We start from the raw sequence: 16195 nt of genomic DNA, 5'->3' as shown, positions 1-16195 counted from the left end.
GCTAGCATCAAGATAATCAGGAAATGTATCAGAAAAAAAATTTTCTTCTGATACTTTGTATAAAATAAATAACCTTCAGATATAAGAAATAATCTCTAGGCTCTGAAAAGTGTCTCTTTCTGCAAAGACAAATTCTACCAATGCTGTGGCCTATATACGGTCTTTGAGAAACAAACCATCTTGCACCCAAAATCTCTAACACTGCTTGACTTTTCTTAATAAAAGAAGCTCTATTCCTGACATGGCTTCTCATTTGCAAATGTAAAGCATCACTAATTTTATAGTCAATTAACTGGGTTTATTTAGATCAAGTGGTATTATTATCCTAACCATAAGAATTAAACTATTAATGGTGAATAGTGTTTCTCACTTTAACATAGGCCTATCCCACTGGTGGGATACATGCCAACTCCAAGGAAAAGTTAGTCATGTGGGTTTCAGAAGATGAAAGCTTAAGATAAAGACTGAGAGTGTTTGATGCTGGAGGTGGGAGTGGTATTATATAGGTCTTAGCCAAAGCATGTGATAGTCACTGAAGGGGTAGCTGGAAAGAGAAGTGTGTGGCTCAATTAACCAGCTCAGGCAGACCTTGTGAGAACTAGAGGAAGAATGCTCCTGACTGCTTTGTACTGCCTGCTGTGGACTTTCCAGACCTCTGCTGGCCATTTCCCTCGAGCCTGTACCTCCTCTAAGAACCTGATGGAGAAGGAATGCTGCCCACCATGGGAGGGTGACGGGAGTCCCTGTGGCCAGCTTTCAAGCCGGGGTTCCTGTCAGGACATCATTCTGTCCAAGGCACCACTTGGACCTCAGTTCCCCTTCTCAGGGGTGGACGACCGGGAGTCTTGGCCCTCCGTCTTTTATAATCGGACCTGCCAGTGCTTTGGCAACTTCATGGGATTCAATTGCGGAAATTGTAAGTTTGGCTTTTGGGGACCCACCTGCACAGAGAGGCGACTTTTAGTGAGAAAAAACATCTTTGATTTGAGTGTCCCAGAGAAGAACAAATTTCTTGCCTACCTCACTTTAGCGAAACATACTACCAGCCCAGACTATGTCATCCCCACAGGCACCTATGACCAAATGAATAATGGGTCAACACCTCTGTTTAATGACATCAACGTTTATGACCTCTTTGTCTGGATGCATTATTATGTGTCAAGGGACGCACTACTTGGGGGCTCTGAAATCTGGAGAGACATTGATTTTGCTCATGAAGCACCAGGTTTCCTGCCTTGGCATAGACTCTTCTTGCTGCTGTGGGAAAAAGAAATCCAGAAGCTGACAAGGGATGAGAACTTCACTATTCCATACTGGGATTGGCGAGATGCAGAAAATTGTGACGTTTGCACAGATGAGTACATGGGAGGGCGCAACCCTGCAAACCCTAATCTACTCAGCCCAGCATCCTTCTTCTCCTCTTGGCAGGTAAGATGTGCTGGACATATAATATCAGAGCATAAAAGAACCATAGCAATCACTTCTTCTGGAAGATCTTCATAAACACCTTTCCCATCTCTCCATCTCCTGCCAAGCCTAGAAAATTTTCCCTGTCAAGAGCTCTCAACATACCTTGTATTTTCCCTTTATAGCACACTTCACAATTGTAGTTCCAAAGAGATTTGTGTGGTTATTTGTCTAATATCCTCTACTTGGTTCCTAAAATCTAATGAATAAAAAGTACCTGGTTCATCACTGTATCTCCTAGCAGCTGGGATGGTACCTGGCAAATGGTAAGAGCTCATGAAGTATCTGTTGAACCAATGGATGAATGAATACTTAGATGATTAGGTAAATAAATGATTTAGGTCAATGTTTCTGAAATTTTCTTCACAATAAAATTTATACATTGTACAAATTAAAAATACAAATTCCTATCCTTATCCCAGGAATCCCATTGATAAGAATCTTCAAAGGAGGGTCCTGGGAAGACCTCATTTACTAAATGTCTATGGTGATTATCACCATCAGCAAAATTTGGGGAATATGACTTAGATTAAATTTTCTTTTAAAAAAATATATGAAGACCCTGAGGCTCAAACAGGTAAATAATGAAAATAGCTAATATTCATCAATCAATTAGCATGTATGAGCCCCTGTTGTGTTTATGTGTCTTAATTCATTTAATACTCTTACTAATCATTCCCCATCTCAAAGATTTTAAAAAACCAACCTGAGGTATAAAGACATTAGGTAACTTGCACAAGATCGCAGAACTAGTAAGTAGCAGAGACAAGATTTGTTCTCAGATAGCCTGGCTGCATGACAACCCTATAATATTGGGTTGGTCAAAAAGTTCATTCGGGTTTTTCTGTAACATCTTATGGAACAACCTGAACAAACTTTTTGGCCAACCCAATATTTCCAAGGACATGTTTGCTATGATGTCTAAAGGATCTGGCCATCCTACCTCACTTTTTTCAATAAGATGCAGAAGAAATTATAATTTTTTCCAAAATATGTGCAAACTTTTGAGGTACAAGATAAGGGATTGTTATTTTGAAGTTTAATTTCTGTTTCTCCTATTCTGATTTTTTTCACTCTGGATTAGGGGCAAAATGTAGCCAAAGAAACATGCTTTTAATTATTTATCATTTTAAAACCATAGGTGGAAGGAATGTTTTTCTGCCTGTATTCCAAACATTTCTAATACAGCACTTTTGACTAGCAGTGCTTTATGGAACTAAACCCCAATATTTAAATGAGATGGGAAGAATCTTGCATTCTTACCCGGCGCTCTGCAATTTTGAAATGTGGATGGCTTCCCATCCGCCCCCCTGCACTAAGTTCACACACCTTCCAAATAGAGCCTATTGAAGCTCATTGAAAATGACCACTGTAATGTCTTGTGTCACTAATGTCAGCTGTTTACCAAGAGAAAGGAGTGTATTTGTGCAGGAAAGGCTGGAAAAATTCTGCTTCAAAAAAAAAAATCTATTTCAATAAGTCTTCAGACCTCCTACGTTAATCTATAAAGTGCAAAACTCTCATCTAACTCTCACATCCTCCGTTATTGCTTAAAATACGGTTAAGCTTGGATGCGGGATTTTCAGTCAGTTATAATGCTTTCCTTAATTGCTTTTCTTGACCCAGAAAAACTGGAGGATTATCTAAATTACCAAAAAATTACAACATCCACACTGAAGCTTAATAGGCAAATACTAATTGATATTAATTACATTAGATGTAGGCTTCTTGGAAGTACCTAAATTATGTTTCTAATTTTTTCTATTCATTTATTGATTATTGAGTGGACATTTTTTTCTGTTTTTTTTCTCCTTTACAATTGTGTCCAGTTTTACTTCTAAATAAAACTTTTTGGGTCTAGTAGGTAAACACTAAGTTGAAATTGCTACAACATTAGATTCGATATTGTTCTATGATTAAACTACTGTGTAGTAACTGGTGGTAAAAATAAGATTAGGAAATACAGAGGACAAAGACCACTGAAGAAAAATGAGCAAACGACGATTTAAATAAGGAAGGTGAAATGAGTGAACATTTACGTTCACCTACCGTGAGTGGTGTCATTGTGTGAGGTGACAGTCAAACCCAATTCTAGTTGGCTGTTTCTATTCCTTTGCAGAGCATCTCTGGTTAAAGTCCTTTAAAAATGAAGATCAGTTATTTATATTGACTTAATTCAGCAGTTCTCAGTATCTTCTAAATCACACAGGAGCTTAAAAAATTGCATGTGCTCCACCCATCTACCCTCTGCCAGAAAATCATAGTCAGGGGGTCCACTGTGAAGTCCAAGCGTCTGTATTTTTAAAAACTTCTACTGTAATGCTAATGCACAGCCCCCACTAAGAATCATTGATTTAATTAATATGGAAATTGTTTTGGTATCTCTTTCACTTTACAAACTCGGGTTCTATAATAAACACACCACTAGTTTAAATGCTTTTGCCTGAATTGAACACTCAAATCAAGAACTAGACTGTTTTACGCGAGATGATGAGACCAAATATCTTCCAGACTTGGTGAGTTCATTAATATCTTCTTAAGTAGTTAGACTCAGCCCCTTAGGTACAAAGCCTCCTGCTTTTCCTTAATTTCAGATATCTTTTACTTGACACACACAAAAATAGAGTTTTTAGATTTATTAACTCATAAGATTTATTAACTCTGAGCTAAGAGACCTTCAGTAGTGTGTAGTGTACTGCCTACATTCTGTAAAAGAAGATAGTGAGACCCTGAAAGCTAGGATGATTTGTCTAAGGTCACACAGCTGAGGACTAAACCCCAGTGCCTTTGACTCCAATGCTATTTCAAGTTAACCATGTTGTTTCCTATTTTTAAGGAGCCATTTAGGCTTGGAAGGGATAAACAAGCCACTGATTTATGGATGTAAATTCTGACTTGTAGTCACTTTAACTCCCTTAAAATTCAGTTGCACAGACAACTGGGGCAGATATTCTGATGTAGTCCTTTTCATTCATGTTAGAGTGAAATTATTCCATTAGACATTTATTTATCCACATCCCTTACTCAGGTAGAATTGACCTTCACCCTTTTGCACTATCATTATACTTTGTACAGATTTATATCATAGTACCTATAATTCTTCAATACATGTAATTGTTTTCAAACCTATCTTTGTCTAACAGACTGCCATCTGCTCCAATGTAGAAACCATTTCTAATTTATCTTTATGTCCACAGAGTCAGGAACATAATATATACATGGAATGGGCTTTGTCAATATATGTTGAATTGAACAAAATTGAAAATCATAGAAGTGTTAGCTCCAGTGCTAACACACATAAAAAATTAAACTCTGCCTAGACATAGCTAGATTTCTAGAACATTAAGCCATAATTTATAGCACTGGATCCCCAAGGCCAAGGACACAATTATGCCAAAATAAGCAGTAACTTATTGTCTGGAATAAAACATTTTGTGTAGCTCTCTCTAGGCTTATGTGTGTGTGTGTGTGTGTGTGTGTGTGTGTGTGCATGCAAAAAATGAAAGCACACATAGAGAAGATCAGGCAAGTTACAACCTGAGTGTTACTTAAGTGAGATTAATAATATTTACTGATAAGGTTTTTTATTCAATAAAATAATATATTAAAAATTATGTGCTTAATGTTAGTTTTCATAGAAAGCCTATATTCAGAATTCACATGCTTTTTTTGTATATTTGTTCCTTTATTTTTTGGTTTGTTTAATGCCAAGAGCTTTTAAACTAGAAGCATGTTTGTCGTCAATTAAAGCAGTCCATTATTTTTGGAGGTGGGGGGTGAACATTAAAGTACAAATACCTGTGCTCAACACAGTTAGATCCAATGTTATGCAAGCAGCAGATAAGCTAGCCGTAAGAAGGAAAGGGTAGCTGTCATGATGGATCAAAATAAAGAGAAAAAACTTTTCCAAGATGATAGGCATGAGTGAAGTGTGACCAGGGAATTCACTCATCAGGTGAAAAGCATATCACATGGAAGCAAACAGTAGGAAGAAAAAAAAGTTACATTTCAGCAGAGAGTCATGGGTTTAGGTAACCATGGCAACAGCTCAGTGAATTAACAGCTTCTCTTTTTTCTTTATGAAAAAGATTCTGTGGAATGTCATCGGGTTTACATTTTTATTTAGCTAAACCACTAATGTCATGATAGAAGTTTTGCTCCTAAAGCTTTTTTTTTTTTAACATCTTTATTGGAGTATAATTGCTTTACAATGGTGTGTTAGTTTCTGCTTTATAACAAAGTGAATCAGTTATACATATACATATGTTCCCATATGTCTTCCCTCTTGCATCTCCCTCCCTCCCACCCTCCCTATCCCACCCCTCTAGGTGGTCACAAAGCACAGAGAGCTGATCTCCCTGTGCTATGCGGTTGCTACCCACTAGCTATCTATTTTACATTTGGTAGTGTATATATGTCCATGCCACTCTCTCACCCTGTCACATCTTACCCTGCCCCCTCCCCATATCCTCAAGTCCATTCTCTAGTAGGTCTGTGTCTTTATTCCCGTCTTGCCACTAGGTTCTTCATGACCTTTTTTTTTTCTTTTTCCTTAGATTCCATATATATGTGTTAGCATACTGTATTTGTTTTTCTCTTTCTGACTTACTTCACTCTGTATGACAGACTCTAACTCCATCCACCTCACTACAAATAACTCAGTTTCGTTTCTTTTTATGGCTGAGTAACATTCCATTGTATATATGTGCCACATCTTCTTTATCCATTCATCTGTTGATGGACACTTAGGTTGCTTCCATGTCCTGGCTATTGTAAATAGTGCTGTAACGAACATTGTGGTGCATGACTCTTTTTGAATTATGGTTTTCTCAGGGTATATGCCCAGTAGTGGGATTGCTGGGTCGTATGGTAGTTCTATTTTTAGTTTCTTAAGGAACCTCCATACTGTTCTCCATAGTGGCTGTATCAATTTACATTCCCACCAACAGTGCAAGAGTGTTCCCTTTTCTCCACACCCTCTCCAGCATTTATTGTTTCTAGATGTTTTGATGATGGCCATTCTGACCATCATCAGAATGTGTGATGTGTGAGATGATATCTCATTGTAGTTTTGATTTGCATTTCTCTAATGATTAATGATGTTGAGCATTCTTTCATGTGTCTGTTGGCAATCTGTATATCTTCTTTGGAGAAATGTCTATTTAGGTCTTCTGCCCATTTTTGGATTGGGTTGTTTGTTTTTTTGTAATTGAGCTGCATGAGCTGCTTGTAAATCTTGGAGATTAATCCTTTGTCAGTTGCTTCGTTTGCAAATATTTTCTCCCATTCTGAAGGTTGTCTTTTGGTCTTGTTTATGGTTTCCTTTGTTGTGCAAAAGCTTTTAAGTTTCATTAGGTCCCATTTGTTTATTTGTGTTTTTATTTCCATTTCTCTAGGAGGTGGGTCAAAAAGGATCTTGCTGTGATTTATGTCATAGAGTGTTCTGCCTATGTTTTCCTCTAAGAGTTTGATAGTGTCTGGCCTTACATTTAGGTCTTTAATCCATTTTGAGTTTATTTTTGTGTATGGTGTTAGGGAGTGTTCTAATTTCATACTTTTACATGTACCTGTCCAGTTTTCCCAGCACCACTTATTGAAGAGGCTGTCTTTTCTCCACTGTATATGCTTGCCTCCTTTATCAAAGATAAGGTGACCATATGTGTGTGGGTTTATCTCTGGGCTTTCTATCCTGTTCCATTGATCTATGTTTCTGTTTTTGTGCCAGTACCAAACTGTCTTGATTACTGTAGCTTTGTAATAAAGTCTGAAGTCAGGGAGCCTGATTACTCCAGCTCCATTTTTCGTTTTCAAGATTGCTTTGGCTATTCGGGGTCTTTTGTGTTTCCATACAAATTGTGAAATTTTCTGTTCTAGTTCTGTGAAAAATGCCAGTGGTAGTTTGATACGGATTGCATTGAATCTGTAGATTGCTTTGGGTAGTAGAGTCATTTTCACAATGTTGATTCTTCCAATCCAAGAACATGGTATATCTCTCCATCTATTTGTATCATCTTTAATTTCTTTCATCAGTGTCTTATAATTTTCTGCATACAGGTCTTTTGTCTCCTTAGGTAGGTTTATTCCTAGGTATTTTATTCTTTTTGTTGCAATGGTAAACGGGAGTGTTTTCTTAATTTCACTTTCAGATTTTTCATCGTTAGTGTAGAGGAATGCCAGAGGTTTCTGTGCATTAATTTTGTATCCTGCTACTTTACCAAATTCATTGATTAGCTCTAGTAGTTTTCTGGTAGCATCTTTAGGATTCTTTATGTATAGTATCATGTCATCTTCAAACAGTGACAGCTTTACTTCTTCTTTTCCGATTTGGATTACTTTTATTTCTTTTTCTTCTCTGATTGCTGTGGCTAAGACTTCTAAACTATGTTGAATAATAGTGGTGAGAGTGGGCAACCTTGTCTTGTTCCTGATCTTAGTGGAAATGGTTTCAGTTTTTCACCATTGAGGACAATGTTGGCTGTGGGTTTGTCATATATGGCCTTTATTATGTTGAGGAAAGTTCCCTCTATGCCTACTTTCTGCAGGGCTTTTATCATAAATGGGTGTTGAATTTTGTCGAAAGCTTTCTCTGCATCTATTGAGATGATCATATGGTTTTTCTCCTTCAATTTGTTAATATGACATATCACGTTGATTGATTTGCATATATTGAAGAATCTTTGCATTCCTGGAATGAACTCCACTTGATCATGGTGTATGATCCTTTTAATGTGCTGTTGGATTCTGTTTGCTAGTATTTTGTTGAGGATTTTTGCATCTATGTTCATCAGTGATATTGGCCTGTAGTTTTCTTTCTTTGTGACATCTTTGTCTGGTTTTGTTATCAGGGTGATGGTGGCCTCGTAGAATGAGTTGGGGAGTGTTCCTCCCTCTGCAATATTTTGGAAGAGTTTGAGAAGGATAGGTGTCAGCTCTTCTCTAAATGTTTGATAGAATTCGCCTGTGAAGCCATGTGGTCCTGGGCTTTTGTTTGTTGGAAGATTTTTAATCCCAGTTTCAATTTCAGTGCTTGTGATTGGTCTGTATATATTTTCTATTTCTTCCTGGTTCAGTCTTGGCAGGTTGTGCATTTCTAAGAATTTGTCCATTTCTTCCAGGTTGTCCATTTTATTGGCATAGAGTTGCTTGTAGTAATCTCTCATGATCGTTTGTATTTCTGCAGTGTCAGTGGTTACTTCTCCTTTTTCATTTCTAATTCTATTGATTTGAGTCTTCTCCCTCTTTCTCTTCATGAGTCTGGCTAATGGTTTATCAATTTTGTTTATCTTCTCAAAGAAACAGCTTTTAGTTTTATTGATCTTTGCTATTGTCTCCTTCATTTTTTTTCATTTATTTCTGATCTGATATTTATGATTTCTTTCCTTCTGCTAGCTTTGGGGTTTTTGTGTTCTTCTTTCTCTAATTGCTTTAGGTGCAAGGTTAGGTTGTTTATTCGAGATGTTTCCCGTTTCTTGAGGTAGGCTTGTATTGCTATAAACTTCCCTCTTAGAACTGCTTTTGCTGCATCCCATAGGTTTTGGGTCGTCATGTCTCCATTGTCCTTTGTTTCTAGGTATTTTTTGATTGCCCCTTTGATCTCTTCAGTCATCACTTCGTTATTAAGTAGTGTATTGTGTAGCCTCCATGTGCTTGTATTTTTTACAGATCTTTTCCTGTAATTGATATCTAGTCTCATAGCGTTGTGGTTGGAAAAGATACTTGATACGATTTCAATTTTCTTAAATTTACCAAGGCTTGATTTGTGACCCAAGATATGATCTATCCTGGAGAATGTTTCATGAGCACTTGAGAAAAATGTGTATTCTGTTGTTTTTGGGTGGAATGTCCTATAAATATCAATTAAGTCCATCTTGTTTAATGTATCATTTAAAGCTTGTGTTTCCTTATTTATTTTCATTTTGGATGATCTGTCCATTGGTGAAAGTGGGGTGTTAAAATCCCCTACTATGATTGTGTTCCTGTCGATTTCCCCTTTTATGGCTGTTAGTATTTGCCTTATGTATTGAGGTGCTCCTATGTTGGGTGCATAAATATTTACAATTGTTATACCTTCTTCTTGGATTGATCCCTTGATCATTATATAGTGTCCTTCTTTGTCTCTTGTAATAGTCTTTATTTTAAAGTCTATTTTGTCTGATATGAGAATTGCTACTCCAGCTTTCTTTTGATTTCCATTTGCATGGAATATCGTTTTCCATCCCCTCACTTTCAGTCTGTATGTGTCCTTAGGTCTGAAGTGGGTCTCTTGTAGACAGCATATATATGGGTCTTGTTTTTGTATCCATTCAGCCAGTCTGTGTCTTTTGATGGGAGCATTTAATCCATTTACATATAAGGTTATTATCGATATGTATGTTCCTATTCCCATTTTCTTAAATGTTTTGGGTTTGTTATTGTAGGTGTTTTCCTTCTCTTGTGTTTCTTGCCTAGAGAAGTTCCTTTAGCATTTGTTGTAAAGCTGGTTTGGTGGTGCTGAACTCTCTCAGCTTTTGCTTGTCTCTAAAGGTTTTAATTTCTCCATCGAATCTGAATGAGATCCTTGCTGGGTAGAGTAATCTTGGCTGTAGGTTTTTCTCCTTCATCACTTTAAATATATCCTGCCACTCCCTTCTGGCTTGCAGAGTTTCTGCTGAAAGATCAGCTGTTAACCTTATGGGGATTCCCTTGTGTGTTATTTGTTGTTTTTCCCTTGCTGCTTTTAATATGTTTAATTTATATTTAATATTTGATAGTTTGATTAATATGTGTCTTGGCGTGTTTCTCCTTGGATTTATCCTGTATGGGACTCTGTGTGCTTCCTGGGCTTGATTAACTATTTCCTTTCCCATGTTAGGGAAGTTTTCAACTATAATCTCTTCAAATATTTTCTCAGTCCCTTTCTTTTCCTCTTCTTCTTCTGGGACCCCTATAATTCAAATGTTGGTGCGTTTAATGTTGTCCCAGAGGTCTCTGAGACTGTCCTCAGTTGTTTTCATTCTTTTCTTTATTCTGCTCTGCAGTAGTTATTTCCACTATTTTATCTTCCAGGTCACTTATCCGTTCTTCTGCCTCAGTTATTCTGCTATTGATCCCTTCTAGAGTATTTTTAATTTCATTTATTGTGTTTTTCATCGTTGCTTGGTTCCTCTTTAGTTCTTCTACGTCCTTGTTAAATGTTTCTTGCATTTTGTCTATTCTATTTCCAAGATTTTGGATCATCTTTACTATTATTATTCTGAATTCTTTTTCAGGTAGACTGCCTATTTCCTCTTCATTTGTTAGGTCTGGTGTGTTTTGATCCTGCTCCTTCATGTGCTGTGTGTTTTTCTGTCTTCTCATTTTGCTTATCTTACTGTGTTTGGGGTCTCCTTTTCACAGGCTGCAGGTTCGTAGTTCCCGTTGTTTTTGGTATCTGTCCCCAGTGGCTAAGGTTCATTCAGTGGGTTGTGTAGGCTTCCTGGTGGAGGGGACTAGTGCCTGTGTTCTGGTGGATGAGGTTGGATCTTGTCTTTCTGGTGGGCACGTCCACGTCTGGTGGTGTGTTTTTGGGTGTCTGTGGCCTTATTATGATTTTAGGCAGCCTCTTTGCTAATGGATGGGGCTGTGTTCCTGTCTTGCTAGTTGTTTGGCATAGGGTGTCCAGCACTGTAGCTTGCTGGTCGTTGAGTGAAGCTGGGTCTTGATGTTGAGATAGAGATCTCTGAGAGATTTTCCCCGTTTGGTATTACGTGGAGCTGGGAGGTCTCTTGTGGACCAGTGTCCTGAAGTTGGTTCTCCCACCTCAGAGGCACAGCCCTGATGCCTGGCTGGAGCACCAAGAGCCTTTCATCCACACGGCTCAGAATAAAAGGGAGAAAAAATAGAAAGAAAGAAAGAAAGAGGATAAAATAATATAAAATAAAGCTATTATAATAAAAGATAAGAAAAAAATTATTAAGAAAAAATTTATTAAGAAAAAAATTTTTTAAATTAAAAAAATACATTTATTATTTATAATAAAAAATAAGAAAAAATTATTAAGAAAAAATTTATTAAGAAAACAAATATTTAATTTTTTTAAAATAAAAAACTTATTTAGAAAAAAGTTTTTTAATTTTTTAAAATAAAAAATAAGGAAAAATTTATTAAGAAAAAAAAATTTTTAAGTAAAAAAAAAAAAAACGGACGGACCAAACCCTAGGCCAAATGGTGAAAGCAAAGCTATACAGACAAAATCTCACCTAGAAGCATACACATATACACTCACAAAAAAAGGAAAAGGGGAAAAATTAATATATCCTGCTCCCAAAGTCCACCTCCTGAATTTGGGATGATTCATTGTCTATTCAGGTATTCCACAGATGCAGGCACATCAAGTTGACTGTGCAAATTTAATCAGCTGCTCCTGAGGCTGCTGGGAGAAATTTCCCTTTCTCTTCTTTGTTCGCACAGCTCCCGGGGTTCAGCTTTGGATTTGGACCTGCCTCTGCGTGTAGGTCGCCTGAGGGCGTGTGTTCTTCGCTCACACAGGACGGGGTTAAAGGAGCAGCTGCTTCGGGGGCTCTGGCTTACTCAGGCCGGGGGAGGGAGGGGTATGTATGCGGGGAGGGAGGGGTATGTATGCGGGGCGGGCCTGCGGCGGCAGCGGCCGGCATGACGCTGCACCAGCCTGAGGCGCGCCGTGCGTTCTCCCGGGGAAGTTGTCCCCGGATTTCGGGAGCCTGGCAGTGGCGGACTAAACAGGCTCCCGGGAGGGGAGGTGTGGATAGTGAGTGACCTGTGCTTGCACACAGGCTTCTTGGTGGTGGCAGCAGCAGCCTTAGCGTCTCCTGCCCATCTCTGGGGTGCGCGCTGATAGCCGCGGCTCGCGTCTCTGGAGCTCGTTTAGGCGGCGCTCTGAATCCCCTCTCCTCGCGCACCAGGAAACAAAGAGGCAAGAAAAAGTCTCTTGCCTCTTCGGCAGGTCCAGACTTTTTCCCAGACTCCCTCCCGGCTAGCCGTGACGCACTAGCCCCTTCAGGCTGTGTTCACTCCGCCAACCCCAGTCCTCTCCCTGCGATCCGACCGAAGCCCAAGCCTCAGCTCCCAGCCCCGCCCGCCCCGGCGGGGGAGCAGACAAACCTCTCGGGCTGGTGAGTGCTGCTCGGCGCCGAGCCTCTGTGCGGGAACCTCTCCGCTTTGCCCTCCGCACCCCTGTGGCTGCGCTCTCCTCCGTGGCTCCGAAGCTTCCCCCCTCCGCCACCCGCAGTCTCCACCCGCGAAGGGGCTTCCTAGTGTGTGGAAATCTTTCCTCCTTCACAGCTCCCTCCCACTGGTGCAGGGGCCGTCCCTATTCTTTTGTCTCTGTTATTTCTTTTTTCTTTTGCCTTACCCAGGTACGTGGGGAGTTTCTTGCCTTTTGGGAGGTCTGACGTTTTCTGCCAGCGTTCAGTGGGTGTTCTGTAGGAGCTGTTCCACGTGTAGGTGTATTTCTAATGTATCTGTGGGAAGGAAGGTGATTTCCGCGTCTTACTCTTCCGCCATCTTGCCCCAAGATCCCGCTCCTAAAGCTTTTAATAGCTGGTTGTTTGTTGCTATTTCTTTATGTTTAAGAGAACACTAAGTTCACTTTCTCCATTAATACATCTGTTTCTTCTTTCTATATCTCCCTTTTTTCATTTGACTTGGGACAGCTTGATCTGTTTCCCCCAAATCATATGTTATAAGTCACCTGTGTTGAAACAGAAAAAGAACAAATTCCTCATCAGAAGACTTCTGCCACTTACCAGATTCTACCTCTGCTACTTACCAGATGTTATAGGACAAGTTATTTGGAATCTTTGACCTTTGTTTTTTTTCTCAACAGAAAAAAATGGGGTGCAGTTATCATATATGTGTGTTTTTTGTGTTGATGAAAATACTAAATGGAATGGAAAGTAGAATAATGCAGTGGAAAGGGTATAGTCTTTTGAGTCATAAAAACATGACTTTTGTAACTTACTTAGCTACAAAATCCTGGACAAGTTACTTAATTATTCTGAGACCTTTTTTTCTTTAAAATTAGAATAACATATCTTAAAGCATTATAGTAAAGGGATTCAATGAAATCTGTTAATGTAAAATGACTAGTTTAGTATCTGACATATTCTTTGAGTTCCATGTATGGAAATTATCATAATATATCTTTACATGATATATTGATGACAGTTATTATAATAATGACTATTCATCCAGTGTTACAGAGTCAGGGTTAACAATTTGGTGGCCTGCCCAATGGTCTTGTATTCAATAATAATATAATAGCTGCCATTATTAAACACTCTGTACCTGGCACTATATACTAAATGCTTTACTTGGGTAAAATTATTTGATCCTTCATAAAAAGTTGTTATAGCCCCCATTTACAGATGAAAAACCTTGATATTCAGAGAGCTTAAGTAATTTCCTCAATTTGGAAACCATGTCTGACTGCAATCTCCATGATAACCATAGTGATAACACTTTCTCCTACCCTGCCTCTCCTTCTGTATCAAATATAAAAACAATAATTTGAGATTAAGTTTTTCAAATTATTTCTGGAACTGGGATAGATTTCTTCCTTGTTACTAATACATTGTCATCTGAACATTTAGCCACTTGGCTGTTGGCATTTCAGCAAAAATAGTTTCATTCAATCCTCTCTAATTTAACTGAGCCTGCTGTAGGAGTCTTTTAGGCAGTAGGATCTTTTGAAAATATCCTGATATGGTTTATTATTCAAACAGGAATGACAATGATTTCATCTATATCCCTGCTGTGATGTCTAGTTAATCGACATTTTAAAGGAATCCAATATATTACACTCAGTGCAAAAGTTAAGTTAGCTTTATTCAACCATCCCTAAGCCATTTACAGGCAGTCATAAATCTACTGGATGTAGCTTTGGAGTCAGGAGGACTGTGGATTAATGTTCTAGTCCTGGCTCTGAACATCATATGACCTTAGACAAGTCACCCAACAATTCAAGTTCTCAATTATGCATGGGTAAAAGGATTGAGGAATGTCATGAAGTATGAAGAAACTGACATCTGTTGAGCCAGAAACTGCATTTTATTATTTTATTAATATAATAATAATAAATATAATAAATTATACATTAATATGTAATATTTATTATTTCATATTACAGTTGAAGAAATTGAGACTCAGCAAGCCTAAATAATATACTCATTGCCCCATTGCTAGTAAGTAGCTGAGCCAGAGTTGAAGCCCACACCTACATGACTTTGGAAACTAATTCTTTTCCAACACACAACCCTTCAATTCATAAATGATATCTTAGTGACCAGAAATTAAAAACTTCTCTAAGTGTCTGTTGTATAACACAGTGGCAGCCATTCCCGGGGGGGCAAGGCTCATTCAGTTCCATCTGATGGTGATTTAATTTGCTTTTACATTCTTATAGATTGCCAACTCACTGGAGCAGGAGACTGATAGGATTGTTTTAATTATTCCTAACTGTGGTGCAAGCAGTTGACCAAGAAGACTTCACTTTTAAAATATTGTTCCATGTGCCTTGCCTGTTGCCCATAAAATTATTAATCATAATACAGGGTTTTAGATCCTACTAGCCTTTTATACTCTTCCACACTCAGTTTCCTCGTCATTAAAATAGGGATAAAATCATATAAACCTACAAGGTCATTTGTGAATTGAAAAAAATGTACACAGAGATGCCTTCCCTATTGAGAGTGGGGCCTCAGTATATATTTAATACAAACGATATATTTTTGGAAGTATCTTCTAGGGCAAATGTTGGTATCAGTAACAGGACTGGCTAAAAACGATGTGCAACACGTGTTGGTAGTTGAAGATTCACTGGTTCATCCATTGACTTGTTTATTCTCCCATCAAATTGTTATAGAGCCTCTATTATAGATTCTAGGAATAAACAGTAACGAAAAAAAGAAAGTTATCCTCATGGAGATTACTATTTTTTTAAAGGAAGTGATACTGACTGTTTATCAAGGGAGATTAAAATGAGTCAAGTTTGAGTTTGACAAACAACCACTATCTACTCAGTGGGCACAGGCCTCCTACAAACTAAGTGCCCACGGTGAACAGTCACGGATGGCAGTGTGGCCTCTCCTGCATTTTATGCTTTTGTTTAAGGCTGATATCTTGCTTACCTGCTTAATTGCCATCATGGAACCTAAGGCATCAATGATTTTTTTTAAATTTATTTATTTTTATTTATTATTTATTTTTGGCTATGTTGGGTCTTCGCTTCTGTGCGAGGGCTTTCTCTAGTTGTGGCAAGCGGGGGCCACTCTTCATCGCGGTACGCGGGCCTCTCACTATCATGGCCTCTCTTGTTGCGGATCACAGGCTCCGGACGCGCAGGCTCAGTAGTTGTGGCTCACAGGCCTAGTTGCTCCGCGGCATGTGGGACCTTCCCAGACCAGGGCTCGAACCCGTGTCCCCTGCATTGGCAGGCAGACTCTCAACCACTGCGCCACCAGGGAAGCCCGGCATCAATGATTTTAAGATGAAGAATTAACTTATAAACCACTGAGAAAAAAATCTGCCAGTTAAATTATAATGTTTTTTTAAATCACTTAGCATTTTTATTTCATATTTATTGAAAGAGCTCCTTTTGACTTATTTAGTCAAATAATTTTATCATAGTTCAGTCTTCTGCCTACATATAAGTGAAACTGTAAGCAAAATAATTTGGTGAAGGATTTCTAAAATTTCTTCATATTTTAGAGTTGGACCCTTTTGATTTACTTTT

At 38.4% G+C, this 16195-nt stretch overlaps 1 protein-coding gene across 1 annotated transcript in view; it reads left to right on the top strand.

The window, feature by feature from the left end:
* The first annotated feature begins 493 nt into the window (after positions 1–493).
* The window catches only part of TYR (tyrosinase), a 108296-nt gene continuing 92594 nt past the window's right edge, over positions 494–16195 (top strand). Inside the window, exon 1 of the mRNA XM_036860937.1 lies at positions 494–1428. Coding sequence (XP_036716832.1) covers positions 610–1428 — 819 coding nt within the window. The 5' untranslated portion in view covers positions 494–609. The remainder of the gene's footprint in view (positions 1429–16195) is intronic.

This window comes from Balaenoptera musculus, chromosome 8, assembly GCF_009873245.2.
Source record: "Balaenoptera musculus isolate JJ_BM4_2016_0621 chromosome 8, mBalMus1.pri.v3, whole genome shotgun sequence".
NCBI classification, from domain to species: Eukaryota; Metazoa; Chordata; class Mammalia; order Artiodactyla; family Balaenopteridae; genus Balaenoptera; species Balaenoptera musculus.
Note: the sequence above shows the minus strand (reverse complement) of the source record. Positions and strands in the feature narration are given on the sequence as shown.